At 45.6% G+C, this 13,306-nt stretch overlaps 1 protein-coding gene across 1 annotated transcript in view; it reads left to right on the top strand.

Moving 5' to 3' along the window:
• The window catches only part of ANTXR1 (ANTXR cell adhesion molecule 1), a 68,930-nt gene that overhangs the window by 12,715 nt on the left and 42,909 nt on the right, over positions 1-13,306 (top strand). Inside the window, exons 7-10 of the mRNA XM_062510438.1 lie at positions 1,153-1,221; positions 2,986-3,066; positions 8,508-8,568; positions 11,076-11,174. Of these exons, the coding sequence (XP_062366422.1) occupies positions 1,153-1,221; positions 2,986-3,066; positions 8,508-8,568; positions 11,076-11,174 (310 nt within the window). The remainder of the gene's footprint in view (positions 1-1,152; positions 1,222-2,985; positions 3,067-8,507; positions 8,569-11,075; positions 11,175-13,306) is intronic.

Genomic DNA, 13,306 nt, shown 5'->3' with positions numbered 1-13,306 from the left:
TTCTGGCAGATCTCCTTTGGACATCCTCCCTGGAGAGATGAGCAATTGGCACTTATCAGTAAAACCAGGGTGATCTAAGCTTGGAAGATGGTATTTCTGCATGAATTTGCTATGGACAGAATTTTTCCTCTCAGACTGTCCAAAGTGCAGCATTAAATCCAATAACAACAAAAAGAATGGAGTTGTAGATTGAAACCAGTATTGCTCCATGAAATGTCCTGAATCTATAGCTCCCCTCCTTATGGTTCATCTCTTTTTATTTCCCTTCTAAAGTAAAGACTCCACAAGAAAAACAAGTTTGTTTTTAGAGGTGAATGAACAAGTTGAAAGGTCAGAAGTGCTGTATTTGTTTTGGTTTGGGAAGAGCAGCTATGGGCTGGTGGAAGGAGATCCTGAACTCAGCACTTACTCTGTGAGTTACTCCAGTTGTTTGGATTGAAGTTTCCCAGAGTAAAACTGGAATTATGTTTTTCTGCTAAAAAAGCTTTTTGCTAGTGAGCAACTTGCATTGCTGCAGTCTTCCCATACAATCGAGCAATCTAATTTATTCTGGGAAGGAGCTTTCAGCTGGGTCAGGTGTTCTTGTTCTGCTGAAATACTATTAAATTGCTTCATTCATACTTAGGCATTTGTAGCAGTAAATGCAACTTCAATAAAGCAGCCTGGGAAGATCAAACCTGTGCCTGCTCTCCCTTCAGTTCAGGATGCTGTAAGCCATGGGAGTGATGCAGTTTTAGGGCAGACGGAATGGAGCCTCTCTCACCTCTGGCTATCATGAAGCCACATTTGAAACAGAACACACAAAAGCATTTTTGGTTACTGTTATGCTGGGATGTGCCCTAAATGATGAAAAGAAAATTGATTTAGCCTGACATCTTTTGGGAAGCTGGAGGAGCTAGAAAGGTGAACTAATTCAATTTTTAAAATCTGCCAAATACCCTGGCACTTGTTTTACTAAACAATAGTAACCTTAGCAGCAAATAAAACCTGATTTTACAGAATTGGGGAAGAAAGTTTTTCAAGTCCTCTTCTGCTAAGCTCCCCCCTTTGCTCATTCTACAGAAAAAGAGGGAATTTATGGCTAAGAGCTTTGAGGAAGCTGCATCCCAGCCCGTTGGTAACCATGTGGTCTCTCCTCTCTTCTCCTCACAGGCGAATCGCTCTCGGGACCTGGGAGCCACCGTGTATTGTGTGGGTGTGAAAGACTTCAACGAGACCCAGGTGAGGGAGCCCCGTGGTCCCTGAGTGCCTGGCAAAGCCTGGCAGGGCTCACAGCCCTGGGTCCCCTGCTCAAGGCTTCTTCAGGGGCTTTCCCCTCCTTCTGTTGCCTCTCTGAAGTGACCACCTGATGTAGCTGGGTCTGGCTTTTGGCCCCTCTCTGTCTGAGCCTGCCCCAGCTACTCTTGCTAATGCTGGGGAAAAGGAGGGGAAAGACACAGGAAGAGCAGTGAATTCTCTGGCCTGAGCTGTAATCAGAAAGAAGTTGTGGGGATGTTTTTCCCCATAAAACTAAAATATTGCCATATAACCCTTCAGCTTCAGTGCAGCTTTCCTTTCAGAAGAAAACTGTGCTGTAAAAAGCAAACAGCTTCATTAGAGACCAATATTTCATAGTGTTTTGTGCGACTTCTGAATTTCTCATTTGAATATTGGTATGTCTGTGAATTGTATTTCACACATAACAGTTGACTTTTTTCTAAAATGAGAGAAGCACTTACACAGCCCCATTACACACAAGCAGGGGTTGAAAGACCTTTTCCAGGTTTTTCAGCTTTCAGAAAAGGAGTCAAACCACACTTGGTTTAGAACAACCTCCTTTAAATCAACCCCAGAGACTGGTATAACCCAGAGTAAGCCACAGAAAAAGCAAAGAGAGAATAAAAATGGCACAGAGACCAGACCTAAAGCAGCAGACCTCAGACAGCTGCTCCCTGAAGGCACGTAGATAGTGAAAAAATTACCTGGAATTAGATGGCTGTGTCTGAAGTCCAGAATGGATGAGGAGGAGGATTGAGGGGAATGAACTGAGTGAGCTGTAAACATCCAGCTTTTCTCCAGCAGCATCTACAGCTCAGCCAGCCAGCAATGAGCAGGAGGGCAAAGCTGCCTGAGGATGGCTCTGGAAGCAGAGCTGGGGGTTCTGAGTGACAGGAGCTGGCCAGGGGCAGCCCGTGGGGTTTTAGGAGGAATGTGTGGCTGCTTTGCTGCCTCCAAGAAGCTCCAGAGAGGCTGCTGGTACCTCTGCCAGGGGAGATTTACTGGAACAAGCCTTGGCCTTGCAGCACTCACATTGAGTCTGCTCCAGCAGATGCATGGAGAGCTCATTACTGCTGAGCTGGGCTTAGAGCTCTGCTCTTGGTGTGCTCTTGGCAGCTGAACCTGCAGGCAGCTCTTTGCAGGTGCTGTCCTGGCTCCCCTGAACTTGCCTCCATCTCAGGAAGGCCCCTCCTCCTCATCACAGAGGTTTCTGAATGCTCCTCTGAGACCTTTCAACCTCCACTCAGAAAATATCTCCTGATATCTCCCTGCTTCCTTCTGTTTGGCTCTCTGATGGTTGAACACAAATCTCTGTCCTGACAGGAAAGGTGAATCAGGCCAGTATCTTCACATGGGATATAATTTCAAAGAATTATGGAAGAGTTAAGGTTGGAAAATACCTCCATGATTAAAGGTTGAACCTTTTTTGGGGTTCAACCTCTGCCCTAAAGATCATTAACCCCTGGGCACCAGTGAAAGCCATGTTCTGTCTTGTCTCCAAGTCTTTTCTGATCCCTGATACAGAGCTTTATAAAGTCAATCAGGCTAACAAGATAAACATGTTACTGCTTAATAGGCCACAGTACAGTGGCAATTCAGAGAGTAGCTGAGTATTTGAGGGTTTTATTTGCAAGCCAGTTAATCAGGAAAAGTCTTAATTTGCTGCCTACTGGCTAATTGATCTCATTGTTTGCATTTCTGTTCCGTTTCCTCTCCCTGCTGTGTCAGCTGGCCCGGATTGCTGACAGCAAAGATCACGTCTTCCCAGTGAATGATGGGTTTGAAGCCCTGCAGGGGATCATAGACTCTGTGAGTATTTTCACCCCAGTGTTTGCACTCCTGCACATTGGTGTCACCCTGCACAGATGGAGGTTTGGTTCTCTGCTGCAGACAGAGATATTATAAAAGAAAGGTCTTAAAAATATGTTTTACGCCCTGCTACTCCAGCTAAGCTAGCAGTAGCTTGTGAGCTCCCATAAGAAAGAATCAGAGAATGAGAAGCTAGTTAACACAACTACCTCTTCTAGTAAGGCATATAAGTCTGCACCTGCATAAACAATAGAGCTGTCCCTTGAGAATCCACAAAGGAAAATGTAAACACCTGAGTGTTAGCAGGTACACACAAAAATAGCTTTTAACCAATGAATTACGTGGCAAGAATACTGCTAGCCAATCAGTTGCACACAGCATGTGTGAAAACTGTGTAAAATTAGTTATGTGAATAAAGAATTGGCTTTTTCCTGCATGAAGAAACAGAGTCCCAACTAGTCTGTTAAAACATTTCTTTGTTCACAAGAACCTGCTGGACAAAAATCCACTGAATCATTTAGTCTAAGGGAACCAACGTTGGTTTGTGCTAAAATGCTGCTTCAAGGTCGAGCTTATCAATAGGTTATCCCTAGGTTTCCCTATTCCCAGTTCCTGGATTTCCTGCAGGGGTAGGGTGCAGCACATGAGAGCTTCAGGGCCTGGGCTGGTTGGAATGCTTCCCCTGGCTCCAAGATTTGGGAAATCCCCAACCCCCATTCTGTGTGTTGTGGTGCAGGCTGCAGGTTTTGATGCAGGCTGCTTGGGTGATAAAACCCAGGTGAAAGCTGTGCTTTGGAGCTGAGGAGGGGGCATTCACTGGGGGGCTTGGGTTTCTCTGTTTACAGTGGTTACATACTGTTTGGACAATGCAATTCCAGAAAACCATTCCCTCAGCAGAGGCTCAATTCTCCCTGGTGCTCTGGCATGGACATGGAATACAATCCCTGGTTTATTGGTTTTCCTGGCACTGTCTGAGCATGGATGTACTGCCTCAGCTCTCTTGGACAATCAGGTGTTGCATGTCATTTAAGAAAGCAACAAAACAACAACAAAAAAAAAGCACTCGTTTGCTTCCCAGCCTTGCATTCCCTTTGCAGCTGTTTTTAATGAATTCCAGCAGCAGCTCTGACTCCCCTTCCAGTTACACTGAGCAGAGCGGGAAGATTTCAGCCTCCAGGCAGCCAGTCCAGAACTGCTCCAGCTGAGTGGTGCAAGACTTCCCATCTTGGGAAGGGGGGTCACAGGGAAGTGCAATTGTACAGTGATGAATCTGTGACCTGAGCACTTGTACTGGAGTCACTGCAGTAGCCTGGCAAGAAGGGAAGTGTTTTTTTGTGTGAAAGGAATGACAAGGAGGGCATTAATCACTCCAGAGAATAACAAACTGTGGATTCCTGTTCTAGCTGGAAAATCAGGTTCCTCTCCCCTACTTTTCTCATCCTTGCCAAAAGCACCCCTGTGCTGGAGCAAACGAGCATCTGTGGTCACAGGGAATGTTAATGGTGAAAGGACCCCCTAGGATTTGCAAACTTCCTTCAGTTCCTGTGTAAGAGTTGGCACAGCAAGGATGCTCATGTGGAGAGAGGATGGATCAGGCTGATGTCACAGGGGAAGGAAAGATCCAGTGATGAGCCTGGGGAGATGAGTGCTTGAATTAACTCTGGAGATGTGAACCCCTGGGTTTGTGTGGGTCTGCAGGGATTTGGTGTGAGCTGCCCTGGCTTTCTCCTCTTGCCTTGTCCTGACTGGGTCTCTCCCCACCCTCTGCATGTGAAGAGCTGGTGGACTTGGGAGTCCCTCTGGAATACGGAAGAGTGTGGGAGTTGGGAGTGGTGGAGCTTGGGGCTGGCCTCAACTGGATCTGCTGAGCAAAGATGTTCAGGTTGGTGGAGGTGGGAATGTTCCTGAGCACCTGCCCTTCCTATTCTGTGGGAGCCAGAGGGCTTGGAGTGAGCAGCTGCAGGAGATCTGCTCCCAGCATTCCAGGAGGGATTGTCTCTTTCAAGCCCTGGAAATTGAGAGGAAAATCCAATCCCACACTGAGGTCATGCCTAAAAACACGTTTCTTTAAGTGGGTGTTCAGTGCACCATGGGGTATGGTCCTTTCTCTCCCATGTGTTTAAGTGTGGCTTTTTTTTAAGCAAACAAATTTATTTTTCTTCCTCATCGTGCAAAAGCCACTGCTAAAACTCCAGCTTCCCCCTGTTAATGATTGAGTGGTTTGAGTTTGTCAGGAAGGAACAATCTGGAGCAGAAGCAGTTCTGACTGATTGCTGCACACTGGGAAATGAATGGAAGGAACTGAATTGTTTTATGACATTTTCCTTTGCTATGAAAAATTTCTGCAGATTATAACTAGTAAATTTAAAGCAAATGAAGCAAGTCTTAGAAGAAAACCTGAAATGCAACTTCATGTCCTTCCCAGTACAGCTTTGGAAGGAGTGCTGGAGGCAAGGAGCATGAAGCAACGTGAAGGTCAGGATGGGATCCTGTCATCACCTTCCTTTGAGCCTGTAATAGGAGCTGCCTGAGGAGCAGCTTTGGGACAGGACAACTCCTGATCCTTGCCATGTGCTAAACCATGGCACCAGCTTGGAGCTCATCTCAGAGCTGTAACTCTTAGCAAGGGGCCTGACAGTTGCAGGGAGCAGTTGTGGTGGGTGAGAAATGAAGCAGCATGAATTAGTCTGTGGGACTGTCTCATGTCTGTATGAATTCCACATATGGTTAATCCTTTCAAGTTTAATTTCTGTGTTATCCTTCTGGACCCCCTTGCAGTGGTGCTCAGCTGCTCTCACTGTTTCCCAGGTTCTGCCTCAGCTCTTAGGATGTGGCAGTCCAAGGTGCTCCTTCACCCCAGGAAGTTTGAGCTTGGGAGTACACTGAATTCTTCTGTGTATTACACAAATGTTTCCTGGGACAAATTGCAGTGCTAGATGTGTGCAGTGTGGGGACTTCAGAGAGAACTCCATGTGAGCATCAGTGAGGCGCTGCGAGGAATGTGATGATGGCTTTGTGTGCCCATCCTGAGCTGTCTGCCCAGACTTCACTGGCAGATTCCCTGAAGCAGGGAGAGGGGCGAGAGCCCCTGAGTGGGGATAGGGATGAGAGAAGGTTAATTCCAGGCATGGCCTGCAAGTGCAAATTCCATAATGGACATAGAGAATGTTTATCAGCTGATAATTCCCAGCCTCAGCTGCACAGAGTTCCTTGTTAATTTTAATGGTGTATGATCGGCTTTCTACTTCTTTCTTCCCCCGAAGGCATCTTTAAGAAGCACTTAAACATGTGGGTCTTTTTTTTTTTTTTTTTAACTTAGCTCATGTAGATATTACTGGGCAGGAAACACTTCATAAATAAATGGTTGTTTTGTAATTGGCAACAGACTTTGGCAATTGAAGACAGCTTGCTAATGAGCACCTGGCATCAGACTGCAGGTCATTCCCACTGACACTAATTAGGCAGTAACCTATTGTACTTCAGCATCCTGTTTGCTAATTAGAATGCCCAAATTTGGTGGAAAGAACATCTAAGGAATATGCAGCTGCTGTGGTGAAATGATATAGCTGTGTGTTCATTGTGAGCAGAATACTGAGTGAAAGTTTCCAGCAGATGTAGAATTTCACTCCCCTTCTTCACTTAGTTTCCAAAAGGGCCCAGGTATCCCCCAGGCCCTCAGAAAATGACAGATCCCATGAAATCTTCTATCATGAAGACACTGAGTCCTTTTGGAATGTATTTGTAATGAGGAAGAGACATAAAGGAATTTTTTTGCAATAGTCCTGCCTTTTGCAATAATTCTTCCTGATGTTCACTTTAAGTAAGAGTGTGTGCTCAGAGCATTGGAAACTTAATCTAAATCAAAATAAATATTGCAATTGGCACCATTAAAGTATTTAAGGCCAGTTTTTTTATAGTCGTGTAAAGGGATTAGATTGGACTGGGAGATCTGCATCATCTAATAGAGACACCTGCTATTCCCCCTCTGAGCTGCCTTACATCAGGAGTGTTTGCAAATAGCTGAGTAGAAGTCATTAATTTCAAATTTAATCATGTGGGGTTTTACTTCATTTTTTAAAAAAGTACTGATTGTATTTTGCATTCTCTGTGTTTTTCCTTATTCTATTTTAAATTCTTCTACTGGTTCTCAATTCTGTTCTCAACTGTTGACTTTCTCTTTTTTTCTACTTGACAGTTCCTGTTAAACTTTGTTCCTGCAAATCTCTCTCCTCACCTGTCAGGCTGCCACCAGCTCAGACCATCCTGCCTCCTCAAGTCCCTTGGTACTTTCAGCCCTGCTTTCTCAGTAACTCAGACTTCTGTTTAAATGTTTTAAAAAACAAAGCCTGGCTCAATGAGTAGTTTTTGCAATTAGGTCTTTGAGGCAGGGAGCTGTGACTGTGGAGGAAAAAAAAATGTTATCTTTTTCCTACAGAATTTATTGTATTGCTTGGTGTTCTTTCCTTACAGATGTTTCAATGTAAAGTTGGGAAAATAGTTTTCATGTTGGGTTTGAGTCACCAAATGATGCTTGGTTGACATTTGCTTGCCCCTTGGAGCTGAGCTGGCTTTTGATCAGTGTTGTTGTGTAGGGGCTGGGGCTGAGCCCCCCAAGCCCTGTCCAGGGTGCCAGGCACTGGCACTGTGCAGGAGGAGCTGGGGCTGGCCTACAGGGCAGAGGCTGCAGCTTGTGGGGAACAGCCTGAGGAACTCCAGCACCACGAGGGAATAAATAAAGTGTCCCGCCCAGCTTGCTCCTCTGCCTTGAGTGCTCGGCTGAGCCTGTTTGTGTAAATCACTGCAATAAAGTGCTCAGAGCCAGGGACAGCCCTCCCAAGGACACTCTGCCTCCTTTAAGCCTGGCTTAAACAGAGAAGAATTGTCTGTGCGTTTGGTCTGAAGTCGCAGAGCAGCCTTGGGGATGCTCTTAGGTGAGCTGGCATAAGTCAGGTGAAAAAGAGAAGTCGCAAACCCTGGGTGAGACGTGACAAGTGGCTCTCTGGGATGTTTTAGTACAAAGCTAAACAGTTTAGCTTAAACTTGTGATGAATGATTTGGAGTTTTGAGTCTGAAGTATCTTTGGAGAGGGAGGTGTGGCTGCAAAGGGAGGACAGTGATGGTGCCTCCACAGCCTTTTGGGGTTGCAGACCATGAATAATTTCAGATCGTGGGGTGCAGTATGCTGGGCACACAGCCATGATTGCCCTGGGACAGGAGAGAGCTTGGCATCCCTCACCTCGGCATCCCTCACCTTCCAACCAGCAACGGTGACACCTCCCGGGTGGTTCAGAGTTGGGAAGACAAGAGCTGTAATTGTACAACGAATGCAAAACGCTCCCATGAGTTAAATGTTTGTGTGAAAACCGTGCACACTCACCTTTCACAGCTCTGTTTCCATGGAAACAAAGCTGAGGTACTTCACGACTTTTTGTCTCTTTTAGATTTTGAAGAAGTCCTGTATAGAAATCCTGGCAGCAGAGCCTTCCAGTATCTGTGCAGGGGGTAAGTATGAGTGAGGCCATGCTTCATGTTGCCTAAAATACAATATTCAGTTCACCTCTAATTGCGGGACAGTGCAAGATTCGCTAATTATCGGGGGCTAAATATTTCACTTTTTTCGGAGGGTGAATTTCTTTTTCAGCTCAGGGTAGTTTGCACATGTCCCAATTCTGCCAAGTGATGTCAAATTGGATTTTTTTACAGAACAGGCCTGAATTCAAAAGTTTTGCATAAATGTTCTTCTGTCAAACCAGTCTGTCTTACAGCTGTGCCAGACTTGAAATAGATGCACTGCACTTAAAAAGATATTTACATACTTATTCAAGTGATAAACAACGATGCTTATAGAACTAGAAGATGGTTTATAATCCTCATTTATAACCATCTTGAACACTTTCTAGGTGCTTTGATCTTATGACTGCCATTCTTTGCCATTCACTACCTCCCTTGATGGGAGGACAGGGGTAGGAATAGCTGTGCCCAGCAGAGTAGCTGAGAAGAAATGCAGATGGGTTTATAAAAACTGTTTGCATCAGAATTTGGCCAGGACTTCACAAGAAGAGCATGGGAAATGCCATCAGTTATTTGGATCCTCAGTTCAGGGCCTAGTCTCCAAATTGGGGCAAACAGTCCCTGCAGGTAATTTAATCACTTAGGGCTTTGAGACTGATCAAAGTGCCATTGACTACACAAATGATGTGCATTGGTGTCCTTGAATTCCATGTTGGTATGTCACAGGTATGGCTGTGACTCCTCAAGTTTTCATGTTGCTGTGCACACCCTGGAGGATGTTGGCAGTTTTTTCCTTTTGTTTGTTTTGTTTCGTTGTGGTTTTGTTTTGTTGTGTGTTTTTTGTTTCATTTTGGTTTGGGTTTTTTTTTTGGGGGGGGGGGGGGGTTTGAGGGGCAGGGGTTGGTTGGTTTTTTTGGTTTTTTTTGTTTGCAGGGAGCAAACCTGAGGTCTCTGTGGTACCTGAGGCCACTCTTGCACTGCTCACCTGCCCAAGACAATCCAGGGATAGCTTTCAGCAGTGATATCATTCTGAAAGGGCAGTTTTTGGATGATTTGGTCATGCAGGGGGCACTGGGCTGTTCAGTTCAGGCCCAGGCAGAGCCAGATTCTGCTGATATTTCTGATTTCTGTTCTTTGACTGTACATGAACCCTCATTCCCTGGAGCTTGAGATTTCTGTGATTTCCCTTGAACATTCAGCAGAATAGAGCTCCAAAAGCCGTCCCCCAGCACACCATGGGCCTGGAGCAGCTTCCTTGGATGTGCTGGGATGATTTGCAGATCTGGAAGGGAGCCCAGATTCCAGAGCAAATCTGCTTTTCTTGACAAGTACAGTGTGTTGGTCCTCGGGGGAGATGAGAGAAAATGGGGGCTGGAAAATGCAAAGGGAAAGATCTGAACCTGCAAAAACAAAGTCCCTTGTTGTTCCTGGAGATTTTCAATCCGGGTGGTGTCCCTGATGCACTGAGGTTGCTCCTGGTTTGTCTTAGACAATTTGGTGTTCAAATCACATTCCCCAGCCAAACTGCAGTGGGGATGAGCTGAGTGCCTCTCTGAGAGTCACAGGAGTTGTGGGGGCTGCTTCCTTTGCAGTTACCTGGGAAAGGAATACGTAAACTTCTCCAAATTAACTGTCACTAGAAGATTTTTTTGCCTTTCTTCATCCAAAACTTTCTGCCATTTAAAATGGACACTTGGAGGAGGCAAAGCTCAGGGTCCTTAAAATTTCATGTTTCCACTGCAGGCCAGTTAAAGTATGTCTGTGCTGAATTATTTCCCGCTTCTAAAAATTAAAGTTGAAATTGGGTAGTGTTATAAATACATATTATGGTATTGGCTTTTCGCTAACATTAGAGTAGATGTTATATGTGTGGTGTTGAAATGGTTTTTAAGATATAGTTTTCTTTAAGAGTAACATAAGCTAATAAAGTGTCTTTACAGTAAGTAAACTATCTACTTAGTTAGTTAACACCCTAAACACCTGCTACTGATATACTAGTTACCAGCACCAACCATCTGTAGAAATTAAAAACGACAGCCCAAATAAAAACTGATAAAAATAAATTAAAACCACAACCAAAAAACCACACATGCTCAAAAAAATCAGACTCAAGAAATGGCCATGTAAAACAGATCTTAAAATACAAAAAATAGTTTGTAGAAAAGTTTGAAAATGTATAATGGGTCTATGAATATCTAACAGGCTAATAAATTTAAGGAATGTCTCCAAAATAGCAGGTGTGCTCTTAGCTGAATGCCAAACACCCACCAATTATAACCTTTTGCTTTATTGTTTGTCTCTTATTGTCTTTCATTAAACTTTTTTAACTGTACCGAAAAAGTAAATCTCATTTTTCACAGGTAGGGAGAGCATGGAAGTTACGTTTTTAACAGGTTTTAAATTAAATTGTGAAACTGCCGATTTTAGCAGTTGAAGACCTAAATGACCATTCTCTGACTTGCTTTGCATCACCAATAACCCAGTGCCTGTTTTGGCAGAGTCCTTCCAGGTTGTGGTGAGGGGAAATGGCTTTCGCCATGCCCGCAACGTCGACCGCGTGCTCTGCAGCTTCAGGATCAACGACACTGTCACCCTCAGTAAGCTCCTTGGATTTCCTTGGTTTTTCTTTCTGACTCTGCACTGGCAGGCATTTGGATCTTCAAACACACTGGTTGTGGAAGCAGTAGTTATGGGATGAGGATTTTCATTTGCAGGCTGCAGAAGGGATTATTTTTTAAGAGGCAGATTGCTGGTGGCACTGTGTGAGCAGATGAGTTTGAGGGGGTGAAAATACACAAGGCAAGAACCTTAATTAGCCCTGGAAAGTCGAGATCAGTGTGTTTTGAGCATCTGGGTAACTGGTTCTTTGGAGCAGGGGGAGTTTGCTGAGGCTGCTTGCTCTGGGTGGGATCAGTGATCCCTGGGGCAGGTCGTGCTCTTGCAGTGGCCTCCTGAAGGAGGAAATCCTCTGGGCTTGCCAATTCCTTTGTCACCAAGCAGAAGGCTTGGCTGGCCCTGGCTGACATTTGCTGAATTCAGATGTGGTCAGTGCTGAGGATATGAGGAGCAGAAGCTGCAGGGCTCTGGAGCAGGGCACTCATTCCTGGAAGCATCCTAAGGGAGCTAGGGATGGCATCCCTCAGCTTCCCACTGCTCAGGGCCCTGTCTGGGGAGGCTCAAGCACAGGGAATGGTGTGTGAGGGTGCCCTCACCCCAAACACTGGGCCCTGCTGCTGAGAAGGAGGAGAAGGAGGAATCCTTCCTCCCTCTGTGCTGACTGCAGGTCCAGCCCAGTCATTTTTTTATAGTGTCTGCCATAACAATTCCATTGCATCTATCAGGAAAGATCAGTTTATCCTAATGCAGCCCCTGAGCTTTTTGAATTTGAAGCTGCATTCCTGTGCCCACCTGTGGCTGTGGAAAGGGAGGATACGGGCCAAGCACATGTCCTGCCCTCTGCCCCCATGCATCCATGGTGTCCTGGATGCTGCAGAGGTAAGGAGTGAACTCACCCTCCCTAGCCATGTGCTCTGTTTGAAGCTGTAGTGTGGCAGGAAAAGGCCACAAATCCAGATTCTGGGTGGAGCCCTTCCCTGAGTGAGTAAGAAGAGTTCCCAAACCCAGGTGTCTCCAGGTGGGGACTTGCACAGCTCTGCTGGGTTTGAGCTGCCCTGGGGGAGATCCCAGAGCCTGCAGCCCCTGCCTACTGCTCCCAACTCAAAACACTCTCTCTGAGAGAACTGAACCAGTATTTTATGGAAACCCCATTGAGACTGGAAAGCTCAGCTGTCTTTGTTTGCCCCAAACCTCTTTGCCTCTGATTGTATCAGGGAGGGAGGTATTTTTAAAGATAACACTAAGCCAACAGTTCCTGAAGCCTTAAATTATCCCAGATGAGATGTAGTGAGCATGGCTAGGACGTGCTGAGGTTAAAGGCATGAGCTAATGGGGTTTTATTGGGATTATTGGCAGGGAAAAGTGGCAGGTGAAGAGAGCATCGACTCATAATGTTCATGGTTATGGGATAAGAAAAAAAAAAGGAACATCTGTAGAAACCATGAGGAATATTTGGCTGAGCAGAGCTGTAATCAGATGCATGTTCAACAGCAGGGTGTTCCTGCCAGCAGCAGGACCTGGGAGAATTGGGTTCAGCCTGCACAGAGTTAAAAGTAATTATCCAGTGCAGTGACTTATGACTGCTCTGTGGTGCTAAAATGTCTGAGTCTGCCCAGATTGTGCAGGAGCCAGCAAAGATAGTTCTGGGCAGAGAGGCTGAGCTCTGTCCTAAGCAATTTAAAGCTGAATGGAGAGATGAAAGGTTGGTGAAAGAGCAGGCACCACAGCAGAGCTGGGCTGGATCTGCTGCACTCCAGTGAATGCTCTGAATGCTTGGCCAAACCCCATCCTTTGCACAAACTGGTCTGGATTTGCTTTATTCAGACCCTGGGAGCAGGACAGTGCAGGGTATCAGCAGACAGTGGAATTTATGGGGGACTGCATCCCCAGACTGCCCAACAAATGTCTCCAAAGAATTGTCTCCTGTTTTTAAAACCTGACAGATTGTTCCATTTCCCCCATCTTTCATTTCTCCTGGCAGCACAGTACTTTTCTTGTGATATTCTCTTCACTTTCTTGCAGCCCTGTCACTCTCAGCACAGGAATGTTTTGCTTTGCGGTTCTACTCTCTAACCCCTGATTTCCCAGCCTGATCATATCACTGTAACCCTCC

The sequence above is a fragment of the Cinclus cinclus genome, chromosome 29 (assembly GCF_963662255.1).
Source record: "Cinclus cinclus chromosome 29, bCinCin1.1, whole genome shotgun sequence".
Lineage (NCBI taxonomy): Eukaryota > Metazoa > Chordata > Aves > Passeriformes > Cinclidae > Cinclus > Cinclus cinclus.
Note: the sequence above shows the minus strand (reverse complement) of the source record. Positions and strands in the feature narration are given on the sequence as shown.